This window comes from Dipodomys ordii, unplaced genomic scaffold, assembly GCF_000151885.1.
Source record: "Dipodomys ordii isolate 6190 unplaced genomic scaffold, Dord_2.0 Scaffold111, whole genome shotgun sequence".
Taxonomy (NCBI): domain Eukaryota; kingdom Metazoa; phylum Chordata; class Mammalia; order Rodentia; family Heteromyidae; genus Dipodomys; species Dipodomys ordii.
Window position 1 is genome coordinate 5,781,384 of NW_012267327.1, and position 16,087 is coordinate 5,797,470.

Genomic DNA, 16,087 nt, shown 5'->3' on the forward strand with positions numbered 1-16,087 from the left:
TCATTAAAACAGTTCCAAATCACAAAGTGGCTTAGTTGGCCATTATCTCAGTCTTTGTCCTTGGAGAAATTCCAGAGCAGTTGTTTTCACTTTATTACTGTAACGGAACTGGATCGAGATGGTCTCCCAAATTTTTGGCTCTCTGTAAGATAAGACCTTATCTGTGGGAAGAGCAATTTGCCTTCCATACAGGTGCTTATCAGTGAATTTCCTATTTCTTTTTCTTTCCTTTTTTTTTTTTTTGTCGGTAGTGGGACCTGAGCTCTGGGCCTGGGCACTGTCACTCAGCTCTTCAACTCAAGGCTAGCACTCTACCACTTGAGCCACAGCACCACTTCCAGCTTTTTCTGCTTATGTGGTGCTGAGGAATCAAACCCAGGGCCTCATGCATGCAAGGCAAGCACTCTATCACTAAGCCACCTTCCCAGCCCTGAATTTCCTATTTCTTGAAGCCCAATGTGAGTGCAAAGAAACTTCAGCAGAGACTAACACAGATGAAAGGTCCAGATACAGAGTTTGGGGACTTTTTGTTAATTCACAGGCTAAACTAAAGCATCTTTTAGGCTTGCCTCTTATGTTACTATAATGATCTTCAATCCAGTCTCCCAACGTACTTTTATGTTTTGCATCTTTCTTCAGCTAAGTAATATATGGCTTTAACATATGTGTGTTTATAATTTATAATGGCAGATTAATAAAGGAAATTTAAATTCCAGAAACACGTTCATCTGAAATATCAGAAACACGTTCATCTGAAATATCATAGTTTCACTTAGATTTCTAAAACTGCTCCAAACACTAATGGCAGGAAACTTTGTATGAAGCTATGGAAACAGTGGTCCCATAATGCTTTGTTAAGGCACCAGCGATGAGAAAACCTTTAATCAGTTGCTGAGGAAGCAATTGAGATAGACAGACAGACAGATAGACAGATAGAAATGAACTCCCTTCCCATAGCTTAGTATACTCCTTCCCCTCTCCAAAGCTTAACATGCTCCCTTCCTAGGCAACACTAAGCCTATGTAGTAAAGGCAATAAATAATCAGCCTCCAACCTCCCTTACCTTGGCATGGCACTTCTCTGGGACCACCATATAAGGCAACAAGAGCCCCTTAGAGTGACCTTCAAGGCTGGGCAGTTGCAGGATCCCTTATCTACTACTTGGACAGCACCATAAATCCTAGTCCGCCATGATGAAGCCCCTGGTCCTCATGTCCACACCAGGGTCTCTGCCTCCTAGCCCCTTCTAGTCCCTCCAAACCTTCTAGGTTATATAGGTCACTCAGAATAGCAAGTGATTCTTCTCACTGCTCCCTTGTGAGAAGGGGTTTTGCCGACCAGCAATAAATCTTTTATCTCTGTACTTAGATGTCTGCGTGGTTTTCTGGCAAAGTCCAAATAATCAAAAAGATAGATAGATTAGAATTACTTCCCTTCTGTCCTTAGCCCGCTTTTTGAACTATTTTATTGCTAATTAAAAGCCTCATAGAAAGATAGAGCAGCCAGGTGCCAGGGGCTCATGCCTGTAATCCTAACTACTTAGGAGGCTGAGATCTAAGGATCGTAGTTCAAAGCCAGCCCAGGCAGGGAAAGTCCATGAGACTCTTATCTCCAATTAACCACCAGAAAACTGGAAGTGGTGCAGTGGCTTAAGTGGTAGAGTGCTAGCCTTGAGCTGAAGAGCTGAAGGACAGCGCCCAGGCCCAGAGTTCAAGCTCCACAACTGGCCAAAAAAAGAAAAAAGAAAGATAGAGCAAAAGAGAAGAGGCAAAATTGAAATGGTTTAATTGTAAATTCTTAATATCCTTGGTATTGATTCCCTGGGTAATAATACCTATTTAGGTAAAAATTTCTTTTATTAAAGAGAAGTAAATTATAAAGAAAAGAAAATTAATGAATTGGGGATTTGTTTATGAGTATCAGCTTTGTGAGTATATGATAAGAGAACTGAAAAGTAGACAATTTGATTTGTAATGCCCAAACCAGCTATCAGAGAGCAGGCCACAATTTAGGCCCATTGCTTAATGTTGCTAAGAAGGGTAAAGAAAAGGCCTGGCACTTATGGTGCTTTTGATCCTATTGATGTCTATGTTTTCCAACAGCTGTTACCACCTATCTTATAGGTGAATGTTAAAATGGAGTGGACAGTTATATGAACACAGTGAGGCAGAGGGGAACAACATTCAACCATTTGAAGAGTTGATAGGCCTGAATCTTTTAAATAAGTGATTGGTAGAGAAACTTCTGGGGAGGGAAGGAGAAAGGGAGGGAATGTGGAAAGGAGGTAGGAAGGAGAGAAAGAGAGAGACACAGAGACAGCGTGGATAGAGCAGACAAGCAAAGAGGGACAGAGAAAGAGAGAGACAGGCAGAGAGAGACAGGCAAGCAGACAGACAGACAGAGGAAGAGACAGACAGAAAGAATGAATTCAGTTTGGATCCCAACCAATTAGTCAGAACAGTATGAGACACGCTTTGCTCAATTCCTGTGCCAGAAAGCTCCACTTGCTGTTTAGTGGCCAGATTGAGCACTCCTGACTCCTGACATGTGAAGAGCATTGAAGAAGTATCTGACCTTTGAGCTGCTGTTGCTTGCACTAGGCCTGGTTGGGCCTACACTTGAACATAGTTCTAAGAGGATTCAAGGCTTTCACTGGGTTCTGGTTCATTTTCTTTTAAATTTGGGTGTGTGCTGCTGTATTATTCACAGTTGGGCTGCTAGTCTTAGAAATGAGATAAATGTGTGCCAAATGATCCCACTAGCACACAAGACCATTTCTTAGAACTCTTGCTTGCTGTTTCCTTTGATCTGCTTGGCTTCAAAACAAAGTGAAGGAAAGGCCCCAATTTCAAATGCAGATGTTTCTGGTTGCTGTTTTGAGTCTGCACACTTACAAGATTCTAAGTCTGATAATGTAGGCATATTTACATATTTATGGCTCTTTCCTTAGGTTATAATCACCAGCAGATGAGTGAAGGACAAAGGCAGAAATCTGAATTTTACAACCGCACAGCCTCAGAGTCAAATGTCTACTTGAATAGTTTCCATTACCCAGATCACAGCTACAAGGACCAGGCCTTTGACACGCTGAGCCTGGACAGTTCAGATAGCATGGAGACCAGCATCTCTGCCTGTTCACCTGACAATATCTCTAGGTAAGATTTACTGATGGGTGGAATTTCTGCTTTAGAAAAGCCCCAGCTGGCTTCCAACATGAACTCATCAATTTGAGACATTGTGCAAAACCAAATTTCTAAGACACAAGATATGATTCAGAAGAGGACAAACTATTAAGGAGACCCTTAAACATAGTATCTTTTCGCTGGGCAAGGTAAAGTTTGTCTGTAATCCCTATCCCAGAGGCAGAGGTAGGAAGATTGTAAGATGAGGCGGCCTGAGCAAAAGCAAAAGACCTTAGCTGAAAAACCAAAATAGATCTGGAGGGATGACACAAGTGGTAGAGAATTTGGTTAGCATTCATGAAGCCATGAATTCAATCTCCAGTATGGGGGGAAAAACAATCATAGTCATTTAAAGCTTGTATGACTTAGCTAATCAGGTATTATATGGTTCATTTTTCTACTTAATCTTATTTCTTTACACTTGAATTTGGACACTTGAATTTGGATATGCAGTGCTTCAATAATGAAGCACCTTTGTGGGTGGACTCCAAGCTCCATTTGCACTGCTTTTGATTAAATGAAGAAATCATTTACAGTAGAGTCAAACCTTCAGTGTTTGTTTTTTGGGTTTTTTTTTTAAATCCTTGTGCCTGAGTAGAAGGAAAGCCTTAGCTCTTCTGTATATTAAAATATTTTTAAGGATTTAGACATCCACATTTCTATTCATACACTAGGGCAAGCAAAGCAGTGTTAGGGAATTAGAGCCACATCTGAATACAAACGGGTCCTAGTGTTTCTCCTTTTCTGGAACTCTGCCAATGAATGCCCCAACCCCTAGTTCATAAAACCAAAGCCAGATGCTGCTTTCCAGACCCAGCCCTGCCTTCCATCTCATTTAGGACTTCTTACTGATGACAGCTCAGCACCTCTCTCAGTACGAGTCTTTGACCATACTTTTTCTTAATGTCTCAGAGTCTGAGCCCAAGATCAAAGCCGATCAGTGCTAATAAAGGCAACAGAAATTGTAGGTTTCACTTCAGATTGCATTTACAGGATTATTCCATAACATGACCCAGCGGTTTAAGCAGAATAGAGATTTTTGTGTGGAATTTACCCTCAGTTACTTGTTTGCTAAGTCTCAAGACCTATTTTGTTTACAGTGTAAATAAAGATGCTGACAAAGCAAAACCAATGTCTGACTCGTGGCTTTCCAGGAGTCACAAAAATATTGTTTCAACACAAAAGGGAAAGGCACATGTACTCAGAACTAAGCAATTGTATCACTCTGCAAGTGGCCTTTGATGCCATAAGAACCCACAAAACCAAGTTGGTGTCGCTAGAATTTCAGTGTGGTATTACTTCTTTCATAATTTGGGGATATTTTAGTGTAAAATCATGAAAATAAATTTCAGCTCAGTAGAATTTTAAGTCCTTTGTGACAGTCTTCAGGAAGGTTCAATGGATAAAGATAATGTGTAAAACAGTAGTATCTAAGTCAATGTAGACTATACCAAAAATGTGTCCAATGGGGGAGGCTATTGATGACTTTGTGTTGGAGATTGAACCCAGCGCCTCATACATGCTAGGCAGATGATCTACCATCAAACTCCATCCTCAGCTCAACTTTATTTTTTAACTTGTGATTTTTTTAAAACAACCTAACAGTGAGTCATTGTGGATGTAAGACATATAAATGATGCTACAGATACATACTTTTGTGGTATTATCTGACCTCCAGCCACATAATACTTTCAGCTTTCTTCATTAGATTAATGATATTTATGCCTATTCCATCGAAGAAGTTGGCATTACCAAGGAAGAGGAGTAAGATTTCTCCACATAAATTCAAGATTTTTTTTTTAATTCTTGATAGCTAAACAGAACAGAACTCACTCTTTTGAACCTCTCCCAGTAGCTAATGAAAACAATAATAAGAAATCATGGTTTCCTCTTTCTCAGGAGAAAATGCCTTGCTAAAAATAGCCACAGAATAACATTATCAAACCCAGCTTCATTATTAAGCTTGTAAGGATCCAGTCTTCCTAAAACAGCCCCTGTTGTCCAGAGTAGGCTTTGTAATGGGGCCAACAGTGCTGACTTTATTAGCCACATGCATTGTGTTACTGTACATTTATCTTGTCAAAACAGTCTTGCTATAGATTTCAATCATCCTGGGCTTGATTTGATCAAGTTATCTATAATCAAGCAGACTCCGCTTATTTATTTTTATGTACACTTTGTATGTGTGTGTGTGTGTGAGAGAGAGAGAGAGAGAATGTGTGTGTGGGGGGGGGGGGGTTGTACACGCACCTGCATGCACTGGTAATTGGGACTTGAACTCAGAACCTCACTGTTTTATGTAGCTTTTTCCACTCACAGCTAGTGTCTATCACTGAAGCCACACCTCCACTTCCACCTTTTTTGCTGATTAACTGAAGAAAGAGTAACTTGAACTCTTCTGCCCAATCTGGCTTCAAATCTTGATCTTCAGATTTCAGCATCCTGAATTGCTAGGAATACAGCCCCTAGCACCTATATATACTTTTATAAATTTCTTTTCTCCTGGTTTTAGGTCTTTTTCACCATGGATTTGAGTCCCCTGAACCCTTTTGTGCCGTTTCCTCTTTAATATGGCAGGTGGGGGCTGCTTACAAAACTGGCCATTTACTGCCCATCGCCCCTATAGGAGTCATTTTTCAGTTATATCATCATTTAGTAAAATGGTCACATCTATACATTCATAATGGAAAGAGCTAGAGGATACACATTCCCAAGAGAATAAAATGACATCAGACCTTAGTGTCCTTTGCATCGAACTTTATTGGGGATCTTGTTGGGCTAGGATGTGGATCTTTAAACTAACAGGCCTATCTCTCACGGGCTACCCTTGTTAGACCTTGAAGGATGCATTTGGCTTTAGCTTTTTTTGAGAAAAGCCATTCACACTAATGTTGTTTTGCTAGCTTATTTTGGTCTCTTTAATGGCTGTAAGCCAATGTCACTTGGAGTTTTCAGAGCTGAATTGATTTGCCTCTTCAGGTCAATGACTTGTTAGTGTGTGCTTAAAAATGTGTGTGCTTGGATTTTGTCATACACCTCCCTTGTGTGTGTGTGTGTGTGTGTGTGTGTGTGTGTGTGTGTGTGTGTGTGTGTGTGTGTGTTGGTCTGTGTCTGTGTAAGAAAAAGAGAGAACTTAGCTGTCTGAACCAGTATTCTTAGAAGGTCTTTTTATTGATTCAGTGCCAGCACTTCTAATATTGCCCGAATAGAAGAAATGGAGAGACTGTTGAAACAGGCTCATGCAGAAAAGACCCGGCTGCTTGAATCCAGGGTAAGCCTTGTATCTTCACCCCAGCCTGTGTTGCTGGTATAAGGAGCCTGGCTCATGACTTCAGAAAGCATCTCTCCTTCAAGAGCCTAAATTAGGGTTGTGACCCTGAAGCCACTCAGCCTTTCTCAGGCTCCTTTTTTTTTTTTTTTTTTTTGGTCTGGTCATGGGGCCTGAACTCGGCCTGGGCTCTGTCCTTCAGCTCTTCAGCTCAAGGCTAGCGCTCTACCACTTGAGTCTCAGGCTCCTTTCTTACCTGAAAAGTAAAGGCTCATTACCACACCATTTTCTATCACTTGAGAAATGTCTTGGCATAGACAATGCAGTGTTGACATCGACTGAAATGGATGTTTTGTACTGTACTTTGCCTGGAATGGCTGCTCTGTAGTTGGGCCAAGGAATAGAGAAGAATGGTGTGTCTTTGGGCCTTCTCCCTTCCTTCCCAGCTTGTGCTAACTGCACTATTTTAATATTTTAAAACTCCATGTTATTGTTGATGTATTTCAAGGCGAAAATCTAAGCTTCCTGAGGAATCCCCCAAATGCCTTTGCATCCTGCCTCAAGGGCACCTCCTTTCCTCTCCTAACTTCCTCCATACTTCCTCTGCAAACTTCAGCCAATAAGCTTCGCAGAGCAGCAGCAGGAATTGGAGGGACCTATGGCCCTCAGATAGAAGACCATGGTCCTAAGAAAGGCTGAACCTCATGACTAGTGTTCATAACCCTTTGTGAGGCTTTTAATTAAGAACAAGCTGTAATCACTGGTACAGAATGACTACATAATGACTACATATAATCATAAGCAGGACTTATGACTTAAGACTAATATTGAATTGTTAATTAAATGTAATCATTGTGTTTCTGCATATAATGAAGCTTAGAAAGGTATACTGAAGGCAATTATGAGATTTGTTAGCTTTTGTTATCTTAAGAGACTAGAATGCAAACCAGAAATCATCTTGAGAGAATTTTGAGTTAGGTATTAGCTGGAGTTGTTGAATTATAATCAGTATGTCTTAAAATAATTGTTTTGCATAATAATTTTTAGGAACGGGAAATGGAAGCCAAAAAACGAGCTCTGGAAGAAGAAAAACGGCGACGAGAAATCCTGGAAAAACGTTTGCAGGAAGAAACTAGCCAGAGGCAGAAGTTAATTGAAAAGGAAGTAAAAATAAGGGAGAAACAAAGAGCACAGGTTTGTCATTTAATTTGAATTCATAAGCATGGTATGCCCCCTGGTGGTCATTCCACAGAAGACAGCCATTCTATGTCTGGAATGTCTTCCTTACCAATTAAAGGTGTACCCATAAGGCCTTCTTCCTTATTCCATTAGTACCTGGCAGACTGATTAAGAGAAAGATGTTGTGTTCACATAATAAATAAGTGAGTATATTTCACAACTTCTAGGGAGCGATCAATCAAATGACACTACTCACAGGCAACCTGTTTGTGAGAGAAACAACTTTTCTTGTATTCTTTCTTGAAGCTACCTTTAAAGAAATATATTTTTCAATGGCTCTGAAAAATGCCACTGCATTGGCTGCTGAAAACAAATGCAATGCTTAAATAGTAAATCTGTCTCTCTCCCACTCCCTCCCTGACTATCTCTCTGTCTCTATCCCTCCCTCCCTCTTTTTCCTCTCCCTCTCCCTCTCTTTCTTCCTCTACCCTGTCCCCTCCTGAGGTTTGAACTCAAGGCCTCATGGTCTTGCTTGGATTTTCCTGCTCAAGCCTTACTACCTGAACTACATTTCCACTAACAGATCTTTGCTGGTTAATTGCAAATAAGAATTTCTCAGATTTGTCTTCCTGGGATGGTTTCAAACCACAATCCTTAGATCTCAGCCTCTTGCATAGGTTGAAGCATTGATGTTTACCTTCCATTTCTTGATCGTGTTGCTAGTGTTTGGGGTTGTTTTTCCTTTCTATAACCATTGTTACACTGGTCACCCATTGGTTTAACTTCCTATCTTGGTCATAGAAATTTACAATGTCTGTCCTTATTACCATAGCTTCTTACATGATACATATTTTTCTAAAGATAATACAGAAAAATATTACATTTTATTTAAAACAACAGAAGTAAAATATTGCTCAATATGACACAATTTAAAGCTCACATTAGCTTTATCAGAGTTAGCTACTCAAAGGCAAAGGAATAATTGCATAATTCTTCCTACTTGTGGCTATTTGACAGTATAGAAGTTGGGGACTGTCTTTGTGTGTTGTGAAGTGTCAGTAAGCCTGTGGGCACCTGTTTACAATCAAGTCCCACAGGTAAAACAGTGAGTAAAAGTGGAACATAAAATTTGTTCATTCATTCATTATCCCAACCTCTGCCAAATTCTTAGTGTTGGTAACTGTTGCCCATGCCTATTTAGAATCTAAAGCCAAACCAAAAAAGCAGTTTTAAGCTGGATGCTGGTGGTCACAGCTATAATCCTAGCTACTCAGGAGGCAGAGATCTGAGGATCTTGGTTCAAAGCCAGCCCAGAAAGAAAGATACCTATGAGATTCTTATCTCCAATTAACTCAAAAACTGGAAGTGGCACTGTGGCTCAAGTGGTAGAACGCTAGATTTGAGCACAAAGAGGCTCAGGGACAGCGCCCAGGTCCTGAGTTCAAGCCCCACAACCACCCCAACAACAACAAAAGCAGTTTTAATACTGATTATAAGTTTGACTTGCAGTAAGTGATTAGATCATTTTCCCCAGAACAAAACGGTAGGGTTGTTTAACTGTATAAAATAAACACATTTTAAAAATATCACCTTTGGTGATGATACATGCTTTTTAAATTAGATGAACTTTAGCCCTCCCCATTCATAAAATAAAGACATCTAAGTCCATACTTTTGGCTTCTAGTCCTAAACAGCTCATGATATTAGATCCAGCTATGATGCTACCACTTACTTTAGCTTCTTTTTTTTTTTTTTTTTCAAATTGTTCATCTCTACCTTCAATTTCTATCAAGATGATAAGAGCTGATAGAAAGCCGATGTTTACAACTTTCAGGGTCCTCATGGGGTCTCTTCTTATTCAACAGTGTTCAATAAACCATGTGAATCTGGAATTACTTAAGAAGAGCTGTTGTTGCGTTATAGTGGGGAGAATTCTTGGAAACTTCCCAGTAATGGAATCTTGTGTACATGGAACAGCCCAGACAACTTTAAGCTTCAGTTCCCTGCATTTGTTAAAATGCTATCTCTCTGAAGTCCAGAAAATGACATTTTACTATCTGCTTCTCAGTCTTGAGACATTTATCATGAGCTCCCTGAATGACATTTAGTTCCTGTTTCTAAACAGCTATGACCTAAAAGCTCTAGATGGCATGCATGCCTTTTGCACTTTTCCAGGCTCGTCCTTTGACACGCTATCTGCCTGTCCGGAAGGAGGACTTTGATTTGCGCAGCCACGTGGAGACTGCTGGCCACAATATTGACACCTGTTACCATGTGTCAATCACAGAGAAGACCTGCCGAGGATTCCTCATCAAAATGGGTGGAAAGATTAAAACTTGGAAAAAACGTTGGTTTGTTTTTGATCGGAATAAACGAACATTTTCATATTATGCAGGTAGGTGATCAAAATGTTGAACTGGTATGTTCAAATTTATTACAAAGCAAGTACAATTAAAATTCAGTATACCTGTAGTTCTTCTTACTCAAGAATCTGGGACAGAAGGATCATGTGAGCCCAACTTGAGTCCAGCCTAGGCAGCAATGCAGTAAACATCCCACCCCCAAAAGAAAAATAGAAAAAAAAACTCTAAGGAACAGAAGCTAAAAATAAATATATGCAGTAGACATTCAGTATAAATAATTGGAAGTCATAAGTTAGTGGAGCTATTAGCTTCACAGACGTGCATTGTTTTGTATTTAGATTATAGAGTTTAATATGAGGAATTTCTTTTCTACCCAAATTAAAATCGTGGTAGTTTAAACAATATGAATTAAATTGATAAATTAAATTGATCAGAATGTGCATTGTCCACATAAACAGACATGTTGAATTGAAACCCCTTTTTGTAACTAAATATAATCAAAAAAGTAGAATGAATAAGATGAAATAAAAAATATGAATTAGTGTATTCAAGTTCTGAAATAACCTGTAGTTCAAATACGTAGTAAGTAGAAATTTGCATTTTTACTTATTTTGAATTTATGTTTTTACATTAAAATATGGCCAGAATATGGCCAGAAAAGGAGTTTCACTGTTTATTATTTCTTTCTATATGTTCTATTTAAATCCCACATGACGAAGCTGCCCAGACTGATAACCACTGATAGTGACAATAGTCACTGATAGTAAACTGTGGTTTGTCAACTACAGTTGCCCTTTTTTTTTTTTGTCAGTCCTGGGGCCTGAACTCTGGGCCTGGGTGCTGTCCCTCAGCTCTTCAGCTCAAAGCTAGCGTTCTACCACTTGAGCCACAGCGCCACTTCCTACAGTTGCTCTTTCAAATACAGAAACAAAATGTTGCACTGCGCTCATCCCTGCAGACCACCTCACCCAAAGATGTTATAGTAAAAGTTTTAAAGACCTTCAGACCAACCTGTTGCCCACTTCTGTAACTTTCTTTTCTGTGAACTTCGTTTTGTTACCCATCAGCCATGTGGCTAATACCGCCATGGGTCTTCCTTTTCCTAGCCTAAGTCTTTCTGACCCAGGGAAATGCCTTTTGCAAATTAAAGTTTGCAGTGATGGGTTTCATTTAAAATTTTATCTTAAATATCAAGCCATGATTTGGACTCTGAAAGATCACTCACATCTTAACACTTAAACAGGTGAAAATTATATTCCATCAGCTTTTTCTTTTTAATCATTTACGTGTGACATAACTAAACAGAGAGACCTAGGTAATAAATGCTGCCCAACGGATTCTCCTCAGGGCCATCACCTATTGGGGTGCACTTACCCCCAAGCTCCACCTATCCCCTTTAAATACCAACATGCACAGGGCCAAATGAGTCCCCACAAAGCCCTCCCGATTGCAGCTCAGGCTGTCCCTGACCCTCAGCTTGTCTACAAAGTCAATGGCCTTGTCTGTGCTCAAATCTATTGTGTGGTACTGGACCCTGGCCTCTGGCCTTGACCTCCAATACATTAACTGGGAACTTGAGGAGAGTCTCCTGCTGAGGCTCAGGAAGTGGGTGTGTAAATGGAAGGGATAATGCTGTCGCGAGCATTGTCTCCTCAATGCATAACTGCATCATTGATCTCTTGTAAGGCTTTGAGATTGCTTTGTAACCAGCAAAATGTTCTGCAAACAAAAGCTTTGTTTTCCAGTTTTCTGCCTGCTTGAAACTGGCATTTACTTTCATCTCCAGATCTTAGTTTGCACCTGTGTGGAGATAAAAAGTATTACCGTATTCTCATGAATGACTGCAGAAAATAGATACACTGACCTGCTGTGTTACTGAAACTGGCTGGAATCCCCTGAATATGATATTGAAGCAATGTTTCCCAAGGAAAAGCAAAAGCAAACACACAAAAATATGGTCCATGGTTCAATGAGTTAGGGAGATGCTGCGTTCATTGCAATTAAATATACCAAGTCTGGGGCTGGGGAGGTGGCAGAGTGATGGAGGGCTTGCCTAGCATGTGTGAAACCCTAGGTTTGGTTCCTCAGTACAGCATAAACAGAAAAGGCTGGAAGTAGCACTGTGGCTAAAGTGGTAGAGTGCTAGCCTTGAGCAAAAGAAGCCCGGGGACAGTGCCTAGGCCCTGAGTTCAAGCCCCAGGACTGGCAAAAATAAACACATAAGTAAATAGACAAACTAAGTCTTCTATGGAATTATTCTTGGCCATTATTTTTCACAGGAGCTTTTAAACATTATTGGGAAAAACTAAGGAAATTCACTTAAAAAATGCAAAATATAGCCAGGCATTAGTAGCTCAGGCCTGTAATCCTAGGAAGCCAGACTGAGCAGGAAAGTCTGTGAGACTTTTACCTCCACTAAACTAGCAAAAAAAGTTAGAAGTGAAGCCCTGGTTCAAGTGATAGAGTACTTGAGCAAAAGAAGCTTAGAGACAACACTAAGACCCTGAGTTCAAGCCCCAGAACCTACACAAAATAAAAAATTCAAAGATGAGAAAATATATATAATGAAAGTCAAATCCCTTTCCTATCAGAAATTCTGACTTTATTCCCCCATTAGGGCTGAAATATTCTTTCAGATTTTCTGTATTGATTTTTATGTTTTTCATTACATATATTAATAATATGTATGTTATGTGTTCTAATATATGATTATGTTACATAAATGTAATTAATAATTATGTTGTTATAATAATAATTATGTTATAATATGTGTACATATAGTATATGTACTTTTTCTTTTATACAGCTTAGGGCCAAAATTATTCAATCTCCTCATACCCTATTTTGCATAACTATATCTCAAAATTGTTTTATTTTGGTTTATGTTCTTTTTGAAACAAGGTTTTATGGTTATTCAGACTGAGCTGGGACTTCGTATGTAACCCAGGATGGTCTGCAGCCCTCCTGCCTTGGCCTCCTTAGTGCTGAGACTGCACCACCATGCCCAGTTTAAGATTATTTCCTTCTGAGAATATACAGAAACAGCTCAGTTGTTTCAGATTCTATTGTGTCTCTGAACTTTTATGCCCAAGATTAGTGCTCTCCACTTGAGCCATAGTTCCACTTCTGGCTTTTTAGTGATTCATTGGAGATAAGAGTCTCTTGGACTTTTCCTCCAGGCTGGCTTTGAACCAAGATCCTTATATCTCAGCCTCTTAAGTTGGTAGGATTACAGGCCTAAGCTACCATTGCTTGGCTGCATAAATAATCTTATACAATAAAGTTTTGAAGTGGAATTATTGAAAGGATATTTGCACTTCAAATGTTTCTTGTTTTACTAGTTGCCTTCGAAAAAGGGCTGCCATTTGTTGTTACAATAGTCTCTTTTGCTGCTCTCTCCCTGTCCTTTTGATTATTCATTACGATCCTTGCAAATTTTAAATCATAAAATATTTCAAGAACTAAGAGGATCACCATGTAGTAAATGCTTGGTTAAAGTTTTGGTTGTTTTGTATGTTTTATTCATTTGGTGAACTAATCTTTGGAAATGAAATAGAAAATACTATGTTTAAAGACATAACTATTGGCAGTTCAAAACTCTGTTTCAATTTTATGGGGGAAATCAAGCATGCTACACAAGTTTTACAGAAAAGAAATGTAAGGAAAATATAAAGTATAGATCAAAAAAGACAGTCTTGGAGAATGTGTGGGAATGATTTGTACAGGTACCAATATTATTTGTATTTTGAAGGTTAATTAGACAACCTGAAGTTTTTGGGTGGAGTTTTTTTCTGTGTGCCTGTACTAAGGCATAAATTCTAGGCCCTATGCTGTTGCTTTGTTCATAACTGGCTCTCTACAACTTGACCTTGACTCTAGCTCCATTTGTGGGTTTTGTTTTGACTGCTATAAATTCACCAAAGAGTCTTAGACAAAGTCATCTATTCTCTTGGGTTTAGAACTGGAAATAGTTTCTTTCTTTAAAAAAACAAACAAAACAGGACTAATACATTAGCCTAGGTTTTTTAAATTAACTGTTAGATAATTTAAATTGTGGATAAGTATTTTAATGATGATGATGAGCATGAAATTACACTTTCTTGCCTATCAGTGCTGATAAAGTATTTAACATTCATCTATTTTTGCAGACAAGCATGAAGCTAAATTAAAAGGAGTGATATACTTTCAAGCCATTGAAGAAGTATATTATGACCACCTCAAGAATGCTAATAAGGTAAACATCAGTTTCATAAATATCTGCAATTAGAAGGCAAATGAAGTTAGGGAAACATTAGCTGGGGATGTTAAGCAATTTAGATGTTGTGTTCTGGCACAGATCAGAATGGCACTGGGAAATTAACATTGAAATAAGTCCAGTGGTTGATTTTTCTGAAACCAAAAAAAGTCCTGGTGAAATGAGAAAATAGTCTGGATATATAAGTTTGAGAGATGCTACAAAATGACTCTGCAAGTGTTTGCAAAAGAAGCTACTTTGTAGTTATGAATTGGGCATAATTTAGTAGAACTTTCAAATATCATTTTGTGTGTGTGTGTGCTGGTGCTGGAGGCTTGAACATAAGGCCTCCCATTCTTCTTTGGCTTTTTCTGCTCAAGGCTGGCACCCTACCACTTGAACCGTGCCTTCACTTTAGGCATTCTGCTGGCAAATTGGACATATGATTCTCTTGGATTTGTCTGTGTGAGCTGGCAAACTAAGATTCTCAGATCTCAGTCTCTTTATTAGCTAGGAGTACACATGTTATCTTCCAGTGCCCATAGGAGGGTAATTATAAGGCAAAAAGTAACAGCTACAATTTACTCAATACCTCTTATTGTCTAGGTACTATGCTTTACAGACTAGCCAGTAAGAGAATTAGGGAGCTCTGGGTGAGATTTCATGTTTTAAAAGGCGAGAAAGATGGTCAATCTTGAGAAAAATATTGAGGGCCAGGGATAGGCCTTATAGTAGAGCAAAAATAATACTTACATAAAAACACAGTGAAGAACTATTAAAAAAGAAACTTTAACATGTGTATGTTATTTAATGTTCTAGTTTCAAGATGTTTGTTAGACAATCTTTTCCTCTTTGCATTTCAGAGTCCTAATCCATTACTCACCTTCAGTGTCAAGACACACGACAGAATCTATTATATGGTGGCTCCATCCCCAGAAGCCATGCGGATTTGGATGGACGTTATTGTTACTGGGGCGGAAGGTTACACTCACTTCTTATTGTAATAAAATGAAGCAATAGTCCTACTTCAGGGCAGACTGCAATAACTCTCACAAAAGTGAAGCCATATTCAATCCCAGGTGGAAGACCCAAGAGCCCATCCTTTTAACTATATGCACTCGGAACTCTTTTGCATTGAGAAGGCTTTTATTAAAAAGGAAAACAAAAAGCTTAATCATAAACAGCAAATGAATTGAAGCTCCTATGAGAAACACTGTTTTGAGAAACTGCATCACTTCTACAAACATTTCTTATAACCTATTTTTTATCCATGGGTGGTGATTAAATCAACTAAACAGTTTACAAAATATCTGTATATATGTAATTGGAAATATGGGAATATGTTAACACCTAAATCATTAGATTGACAGTATTCGTGGCCTTTTTTCTGTTGTTTCCCCCCCTTAGAAAATAGCATTTTATAAATATAACTAAATAAGGACTTGAAGGAAAATATGTTTTAGGAATGTTGCCTTAAATTTCAAATACTGCACCAAAAACTAAAGACTTGGCATGACTTCTGTTTAGCAGCAGTTTCAAGTAATGGACTGCACTGTTTTGCTCTATATTTTAAAATGGTATTCTGATGTCATGAAGTACCCAGGAAATAGCTCTGCTCTGTCATCTCCAGCATAAGCTACTATGCCTGTGTAGTAAACCACTTCTGTATAAGAATAATCAGGCACTTGTGGGTCATGACTGTAAGCCTACTTACTCAAGAGGCTGATAGTTGAAAATCACTATTCAAAGTGAGCCCAGGTAGACAAATCTTGGAGACTTTTATCTCCAATTAGCCAGATGTGGAAGTACAGCTCAAGTGACAAAGTGATCACCATGAATGGAAAAAGCTAAGCACTCAAGA

General features: G+C 38.9%; 1 protein-coding gene across 4 annotated transcripts in view; it reads left to right on the top strand.

Moving 5' to 3' along the window:
* Phldb2 (pleckstrin homology-like domain, family B, member 2) overlaps positions 1-15,376 on the top strand; it is a 94,383-nt gene extending 79,007 nt beyond the window's left edge. For all 4 annotated transcript variants that reach the window (XM_013028587.1, XM_013028583.1, XM_013028586.1 and 1 more), the window contains 6 exons: positions 2,951-3,155; positions 6,363-6,453; positions 7,498-7,644; positions 9,805-10,024; positions 14,141-14,226; positions 15,090-15,376. In XM_013028587.1, the coding sequence (XP_012884041.1) occupies positions 2,951-3,155; positions 6,363-6,453; positions 7,498-7,644; positions 9,805-10,024; positions 14,141-14,226; positions 15,090-15,230 (890 nt within the window). In that variant the 3' untranslated portion in view covers positions 15,231-15,376. The remainder of the gene's footprint in view (positions 1-2,950; positions 3,156-6,362; positions 6,454-7,497; positions 7,645-9,804; positions 10,025-14,140; positions 14,227-15,089) is intronic.
* Positions 15,377-16,087: the final 711 nt, after the last annotated feature.